This window comes from Argopecten irradians, chromosome 8 (assembly GCF_041381155.1).
Source record: "Argopecten irradians isolate NY chromosome 8, Ai_NY, whole genome shotgun sequence".
Classification (NCBI taxonomy): domain Eukaryota; kingdom Metazoa; phylum Mollusca; class Bivalvia; order Pectinida; family Pectinidae; genus Argopecten; species Argopecten irradians.
Window position 1 is genome coordinate 19,444,423 of NC_091141.1, and position 8,788 is coordinate 19,453,210.

The 8,788-nt window shown below is 38.6% G+C and overlaps 2 protein-coding genes across 2 annotated transcripts; one reads left to right on the top strand and one right to left on the bottom strand.

Annotated features, from left to right (window-relative positions):
- Positions 1–1,998: 1,998 nt before the first annotated feature.
- LOC138329774 (uncharacterized) lies at positions 1,999–2,805 on the top strand. Its single transcript, XM_069277066.1, has one exon. It carries the CDS (start codon positions 1,999–2,001, stop codon positions 2,803–2,805), a length of 807 nt encoding a protein of 268 aa, XP_069133167.1.
- A 2,447-nt stretch (positions 2,806–5,252) lies between these two features.
- On the bottom strand, positions 5,253–8,321 carry LOC138329775 (uncharacterized). The gene is made up of 2 exons (XM_069277067.1): positions 7,080–8,321; positions 5,253–5,621 (listed from the first exon to the last, which is right to left on the bottom strand). The coding sequence occupies exons 1-2, from the start codon at positions 8,319–8,321 to the stop codon at positions 5,253–5,255; spliced, it is 1,611 nt and encodes a 536-aa protein (XP_069133168.1).
- Positions 8,322–8,788: the final 467 nt, after the last annotated feature.

Consider the following 8,788-nt stretch of genomic DNA (forward strand, 5'->3'; position numbering starts at 1 on the left):
TTATTGGATTTATTTAAAGATTTTTAGCATTCAGTATTATATGTAGACAAATTTCACTTACTGAAAAAATAGCCAAGTGGAATGTTGTAGCGTATTGAAAAGGTCCAAGCCCGAGGATTCCATCTACATGTGTGGCAGATGTCAAATCGAATTGGACACTATGTTAAACCATGTGAATTGTGAAATCTGTTATTTAAATTTCTGTCAACACTGCACAGGCATCTCTAAGACTGTATATGACTGTATCATCACAGGTGAAATACCTAACCTGTCGTGGACCTGCCATGTATGTACCAAGACAAACCAACCTTGGACCAAATCAACAACTCGCTCAAAAATCTTTGTGAGAAAAATTAAGAAAGATTAGATGGACTAGAAACAAGAATGAACCAAATAGAAGTCTCAACGAGAAATCAAATCAAAATTGAAGTCCAGTCAAGCAAGACAGAAATAGTCGATGAACTAAAATCTACTATCAAAAACCTTGTAGATGAAAGAACCAAAGAACTACATGACCGGAAGTCCAAATAAGCCAATATAATTTTATTCCATATGCCTGAATTATCACCAACATCTGAGGATAAAGATTTCAAAGCCCATGACCAAAAAATATTCCAGGAGCTGTCACGGATACTGGGAATAGATGATCCTCAAATACTTACACTATATCGAATAGGTAAACTCACTCCAGATAAGTCAAGACCTTTAATAGCCATTATGAAAAACCCAAACGAAAGTAAGAAACTACTAGAGAATGCTCGGCATATCAAGCCGTACGCTACTCCCACTATGAAGAGAGTAATCTTAACAAGGGACCTGACGAAACAACAGAGAGACGAAAGGAAGAACAAATACCTTGAAAAACAACATGCCCAATCTGAAACAACCAAACATATGAGAGACAACGATCCATCGAAAAAAAAGGTGCAGACTAACGAAAAACAGAAAGGCATAGTGTTTGGGGATTGCCCTGTCGCGAAACCAGCCTTGACAGCAATAACAACACTTCCGGATAACCTAATGTCTGGGGATAGCCCCGCCATAGGTATCCCAACAGCCCAGATCAAAAGTATGGCAAAAAATATACAAACAACAGCTACAACCATAAATGGACATTCCATAAGCCCAATTCATATGAGAGATCCATCGAACAACAACAAAATACTAACTATTTTATATATATATGAATATACATAATAGCACCGCTCTCCAGTCTCCGAATGTTGCAATATGTGATCATTCACAAAAACTCATCTACGAGTTAGACTCTGACGAAGAAATCTCAACAGAATCCAACCAGACCGATCAACAAAATAAATCAAGATAGGATGAATGTTTTAATATTTTAAATCCAAAAACTGAAATATTATCCACCATGAAAAGCTCCCTGTCGATAATATACATCAACTGCGACACGCTAACTACTACTAAGAAAACCGAGCTGGAGGACTATATACAACACCATCATCCAGATATCATCTGTTTGACAGAAACAAACTACAAGAATCCCCTTTATGAGAGTGACGACCGTTCTAAGCTATTGGATGACTACAACCTGTTGCAGCCCAAAACTTGCAAGCGAGGAGTAGGAATCTATGTCAAATGTCATATTAGTGTGGACATTATTGAATTAGTCGATGACATGGATGATCAACTATGCTGTATCATCAATCTGATGGGGAATGATCGTCTGCTCCTATGTACCATCTATAGAAGCCCAAATTCTACAGCTACAGGAAATCTCAAACTATTAAACCTGCTGGACCAAATATATTTAAACAACAGCCAGCTCACACAAGTTAATCGTGGGGAGATTTCAACTTCAAGCAAATTGACTGGACATCATATACATCAAACTCTGGAGTTCAACATCCATCCTCCCTATTTATATCCAAGGTCAAGGACTGCTATCTGTATCAACACGTCAACCAACCAACCCGCTTTAGAGAAGGTCAACAAAGCAATATACTCGATTTGATATTTACAAATGAAGAGGGAATGATAGATAACCTAACTCTCAACCCCGGATTAGGCTTAAGCGACCACCTCCTGTCATTCAATCTACTGACATACACAGAAACCCACAACAAAACATGTGATGTGAGACGATATAACTTCCTCAAGGGAAACTACAACCGAATAAATGACAATCTACACAAACTTGATCTGACACCGCTAGAAGTCAGTCCAACCATCGAAGAAACTTGGAATACCTTTGAAGACTACCTGAAGAAACAAATATCGGACAATGTCTCAACCTATAAGCTAGGAAATCAAAGCCGAAGGAAACCATATATAAACCGCGAGGATCAAGATAAAATAAGAAAGAAAAGCAGACTCTGGACAAAATGCTTACACTGTAAGACAACTTCAAACTTTGATACTTACAAAAAAGCCAGAAACGAAGCAACTAAAGCACTACGACTTTCTAAATATTCGTACGAGCAGGACATTGCCTCAAAGATCAAAACCAACCCCAAGCTCTTCTGGAAATATGTGAGATCCAAAACCAAAACAGCGCCAACAATGTTCAGTGTCAAATCTACAGAGGGGATCATCACACAAGACCCTTTAGAGGTAGCAAACATAATGAACAATTATTTTGCTAGTGTTTTCACTAAAGATGATCCTTCAAAACCACTTCCCCAACTACCATCAAGAACATACCTGTCTCCCTTGGAAAATGTCCCAATAACGGAACAAATAGTTGAACAAGCTGCACTAAAAATCAATAGCAACAAGTCACCTGGACCCGATAACATTCACCCCAACCTCATCGTTAAAACCATCAAGGAAAGGAACTGAAACGGCCTCTCACCTTGATTTACAGGAAATCTCTACAAGAAGGGACCCTCCCCAACCAATGGAAAAAGGCCAACGTTAGCACTATATACAAAAAGGGGTCACGGAAAGATCCAGGAAACTACAGACCCATTAGTCTGACGTCTGTTCCCTCTAAAATTTTACAACGTATAATTCGTGACGCAATAATCAAACATATGGATACCAACAATTTTTCACTAAAGAACAACATGGATTCAGACATGGGCGATCTTGTACAACTCAACTACTAGAGACACTAGAAGACTGGATAACGGCTTTAGATAATGGTTATAACATCGACGTCATTTACCTTGACTTCAAAAAGGCCTTTGACAAAGTGTCTCACCGTCTGCTTCTCCATAAAGTTGAAAGCTATGGAATTAAAGGGAAGCTACTATCTTGGATAAAAGACTTTCTATCTGGAATGGAACAGAGAGTTATTATTAATGGCCAAAAATCTGATGTGCAAACAGTAAGCAGTGGAGTCCCACAGGGCAGCGTACTTGGACCAGTACTATTTTTAATATATGTTAACGACATACCAGAAGCTGCTACCTGTATCACAAAGCTTTTCGCAGACGATACCAAATTATACTCAACATCAAGTACTACAACACATATCCATGAGCTCCAAAGCAGCATAAACAACATAACTAAGTGGACAAACACCTGGCTTATGGAACTCAATCTAGATAAGTGCAAACATATGGAAATCGGAAATGGAATCAAAAATTCGAAATTCACTATTGGAGATAGCAACTCGAAGATAACAATCAAGAAAACTACATCTGAAAAAGACCTCGGGGTGACTATAGACCACAAATTAACTTTTACTGTACATGTAAACAACGCAACTGCGAAAGCAAACAAAATCATGGGGTTAATCTTCAGAACATTCACCTACATGGACCCAGATGTATTCAATATATTGTTCAAGACACTTGTAAGATCCCACCTAGAGTATGGTTCAACTATATGGTCACCAATGTACCAGAAAGATAAAAGAGCTATTGAAAACGTCCAGAGAAGAGCAAATAAAAGGATACCCTCCCTAAAGGACATCCCATATGGTGAGAGACTAAGAAAACTTGGCCTCCCAACGCTGGAGTATAGGAGAAAAAGATCCGACTTGATTCAAACCTACAAAATTATCAATAAAATAGATTCTATAGACTCAAGTAGGATGTTTCAAAAACCAACATACACAGCTATTGAGGAAATGCCAATAAAATCTTTAAGAAGTCCTTCAGACTAAACTCAAGCAGAAACTTCTTTTCGAACCGTGTGGTAAACCTATGGAATGGTCTTCCTAACGACGTATCGAGTGCACCAAATGTCAATATCTTCAAAAGCAGACTGAACAACCATTGGAAACATCATCCAAGCAAGTTCGCCTCCGACTGATTCTGTGTGTTAACCAAGGATCGTTTTCCAAATAATTAAGTACAAGGCCAAATCATTTTAGTGACAATTTAATACTGGCCTAAAATTTTAAGTACCTACCCAATTAATCTAGCATTTAAGTTATAGTGTGTCCACTATCAAACTTTACTATACCAACTGGTGTCAATTGATGTCTGGGGAAAGCCCCGCCACTATTACCACCAATTTCTATATCAATGCCAAATACTATATTTTAAAATATTAATTATGACATTATACCTCATGAGAAATCAAATTCTATATCCTTCGGCTCCACTTAATATGCTATACTAGCATTTTTAACTTGTATTATATGAACTGTAAATACTACGTTTTAATTGCGCGCGCAGCCGGAACTCAATTTCTAGTCGGTGTAGGGAGGGTTTAAAAAAAAACCTATCAGTCACGGAGCCCATCAATGCCTCTCCATAAGTCTCCTGACTTCCAATGAGGCCGAAAACCTGCGAATTACCTGCGAAGGTATCGGAATCCTTTCTAGAATTCAAAACAATTTCGGCAACTTCCGGTTTCGCGTCATATGAACTGGCGCGGTTTTATCATTTATCATGAACTTTGGTGACAACTTATATTTTCAATAAAAGCTCACAGAAGGAAGTATTCGATGCAATTATTGTACTTTATAAAACACTTAACTATTATAGTTCAATGAAATTATTATTGATTTGATTGATACAGGATTGCTGATCATGTAGCCATACGATTCAGTAGGTTTTGTGCACGCTTTGACAATATTGACATCAAACTGTCGTAAAGTATAAAAAGCCAATATCTGATCAAAGCGGTAACCACTACTCCAACTTCTTTGTTAATTTCGTTTATGCTGTTTCACAGTTAATACATGTCTTTTCATGAAAATCACATAGATGTTTTATACTGGAGAAAGTATTCTTTAAAACAATGTTTTACGGAAAGAGCCCGTAAAGAGAAAAGTATACTGGTCTTATTTCCTGGAATATTTGTTGTGTATCCTGACAACTCATTCTTAATTAGTTTTTGGTCTTTGATGTCTTTTTCGCAATAAAATTGGTGACGTCTATGAGAACCACGGAGCCAAAGACACACGTAAGAAAGACAGCCGCCAGAAGTCCAATACCCTTGGAGGAGGGACGGTCGTCATTCGCACTGTTGAACTTTCTCTTCCATGCTGATGTAGCTGTCTTCGTAACCGTCAATTTCGTTTTAAATTCTTGTACTATAGCTTTAAGTTCCTGAGCAGTTAAATTCACAAGAGGACTGTGTCGTTCACAGCAAGTAGTGGAACAATTTAGAGAAGTATTATCGACAGAAGTCAGACTTGTGTTGATTGATAGAGAATGCGGACTCATGGTAGTGGATGTCCGGGTTACTCGAGAACTCTGCAATAACAGGTAGTGGCATGATACAGGCATGAATCTATCGGAACAAATATAAATTCTAAAGGTAAATTTAGGTTTAATTTTTGCAATATCAGAAAAAAAGTATATAAACAAATTCAAGATCAGATAAATAGTGATAAAGAGTCAAATCCTCGTAAGCCTGTCTAAATGAGACTGTCAAAGTCAGAGTATTTAAGTCATCCTGTCTAAGTAAACCTACCAAAGTCAGCCTGTGTAAGTCTGCCTGTGTAAGGCTGCCTGTGTAAGTCAACCCAACTAAGTCAGACTCTCTAGGCCAGCCTATCTAAGTTAGACTGTCTAGGCCAGCCTATCTAAGTCAGACTGTCTAGGCCAGCCTATCTAAGTCAGACTGTCTAGGCCAGCCTATCTAATCAGACTGTTTAGGCCAGTCTATCTAAGTCAGACTGTCTAGGCCAGCCTATCTAAGTCAGACTGTTTAGGCCAGTCTATCTAAGTCAGACTGTCTAGGCCAGCCTATCTAAGTCAGACTGTCTACGTCCTGCTGCCTACCTTAACGGTCTAAGTCACCCTGTCTAAGTCAGCACGTGTAAGTTAGCCTGTATAAATTAGACTGTCTAAGTCACACTGTCTAAGTGAGCCTGTGTAACTCAGCCTGTATAAGGCTGTGTAAGTTAGCCTGTCTAAATCAGACTGTATATGTGAGACTGTATAAGTCAGCCTGTCTAAGTTAGCTTGTCGAAATCAGACTGTGTACGGCAGACTTTCCAAGTCATTCTGTCTAAGTCAGACTGTGTAAGTCAATCTGTCTAAGTCAGCATGTCTAGTCAATCTATCTAAGTCACACTGTCTAATTCAACCTGTCTACCTCACTCTGTCTAAGTCAGCCGGTGCAAGTCAGCCAATCTAAGTCAATCTGTCTACGTCACCCTGTCTACGTCACCTTGCCTAAGTCAGACTGTGTAAGTCAATCTGTCTAAGTCAGCCTGTCAAAGTCAGCCTGTCTAAGTCAGCCTGTCCAGGACAGACTTTATTAGTCAGTCTGTCTAAGTCTACCTTTGTAAGTCTGCCTGTTTAATTCAAACTGTGCAAGTCAGTCTGTCTAAGCCAAACTGTGTAAGCCAGGCTGTCTATCTGTATGATGGATTACTTAAATTTAATTTGTACATTCTCAATATATCAACAAAATGTGGATTTCAGCACTGTCATATAGTTCTGAAAATAACGTAGAGAAAAGAACAATATTTTCTGAATGAATTTGTTTGTTTTGTCATTAAAATGTATATATATATATATATTGATAAGAAAATAAAGTCAAACCTGTCTGCAACGGTCACCAAACGGTCAAATAAATTGGCCTTTTAAGGACCTTAAAACAAGAGTTTTATGATGTCCACCTTTTTGGCCCCAGAATGTGGTAATATCAAGCACGTAGTTTTACAGCAATAGGTAATATGAATAAGAAATAAACATTCCTACCTCAATATCATCCTTATACGGTACCAGTCGTGTGCTTCCTGCTATATATTTTCTAATGTGACAGTATATATGTCCCCCAAACGGTTCATTCCTAGATCTGACGATGACTGTTTTCTCCGAGTTTAATATGACAGTGATGACTGCGAACCCAGTTGACGACACATTTACCCAGGACACATTGTCATCTGTAAACTGGGCCGCGATTTCCTCAAGGTCACCCAGCTTAGCAACAAGTCCGACCTGACAAGGGGAGTACAGGGATGGAAGAGGAGAAACGACATAGGCTTTACTATATAGCATCACCGGTGGTGGAAAGTACAAAGATGGATTTTGAAAAGAAGTCTTCGACATCATAATATGAGCCACTAGAATAGGATGACTCGCAGAAACATAAAAGAACGCACATTCCATAAGCAATTCTATCACATCAATAGAAGCATTGATTACGTATTGTACAGTTCTGTCACACGTCGTAATGTTAACCTGGGTTTCGTTTGCCGATGATACAATTTGAACTACGTCATCTCCTTTACTAACCAGGACGTATTGTTTCCCCCAAAGTGTAAGAGGCGGTAGTGCCTCCTCAAGATGGTCATTTCCATGCCAGTTTCCCAGTCTTGTTCGATCAGCACCAACAAATACTCCAACTTTGTGGCTCGACCTCACAATCACTCCGGAAAAGTTAGCGGCCGAGAGCAACTGAAAGGTTTCAAGCTGATATAATGTGAAATATAATTTATCTCCAGCCTCGTACTGTTTGTTATCTATGAGCAAGACTCCTTTGAAAGTTGAGGGGAACACAATTGTGACATCAGTGGCGCCGTCTATTACCCCAACAACCGCTAAAATACAATGTGAGACCGCGTCACAATATGTAAGAACCACGTGATCAATGCCCAACTGACGGTCAGGGAATGGAGTAAACATATCGCCCGAGTGTTGCGCAGTCCTACTAAAACTGACGATAGGGATGCTTCCTTCTGTTATTACCCTCAAACCTTTGTTCTCTTTGCCTGTGTTTTGTAGTGTCGCTATTGGCCTATGATATATAAGGTGGACTCCGTCCTCTCTATAAATCTGATACTGGTCGGTCGTGTTGACGAGGGTGACGTTAGTCCGATCATCGTTACTTGCTATCATACTTGTTGTTTCTCTATCTGGTTTCTCCAAATTTTGTATAAAACAAAATGTAAACTGCTCTCCAGCAGATGTGTTGAGACCTTTGGACAGAAAAAAACCCATGTAGTATTTGATAGACTTAACAGTGTTATACAAAAATTACAGAATGAGTATTTCTATTCTTAGAATTAACTTGACAAATTAATTTTATACATTTTGAAACAAATCAAAAAGATAACTTTCAATAATCCACCGTATCAGTATACATAAATTTCTGAGAACTGAAATGAATAGCGTACTGATTAAAAGTAGCATTCCCAGTAGTTCTAACACCAAGTAACTGGTTAACATGTTGGTACTAGACACACAGCTGGACAAACTGAACTGTTTTCTAAAATACACCAGGTTTCATTAGTTATTGTACACTGTCATTTCTATGTGCGGAGCGCTTCTCTATATTCACAAACTTTTTAAATATTAATGTTTTTGTTGACTTTAAATTCATAGGAAGACCATTTTTCAGCTGCAATAAAGGTATCTTAAGTGGACGGGAACCATCACTTATCATTTTTTAATGCGCTTCATGATAA

Excerpts from the sequence above, each read along its gene's own strand:
- LOC138329774 (XM_069277066.1), top strand. The coding sequence starts at position 1,999 with ATGATAGATAACCTAACTCTCAACCCCGGATTAGGCTTAAGCGACCAC.
- LOC138329775 (XM_069277067.1), bottom strand. The coding sequence starts at position 8,321 with ATGGGTTTTTTTCTGTCCAAAGGTCTCAACACATCTGCTGGAGAGCAG. Across the intron at positions 5,622-7,079 it reads CGTATAAGGATGATATTGAG|AGTTCTCGAGTAACCCGGAC; the intron begins GTAGGAATGTTT and ends CTGTTATTGCAG.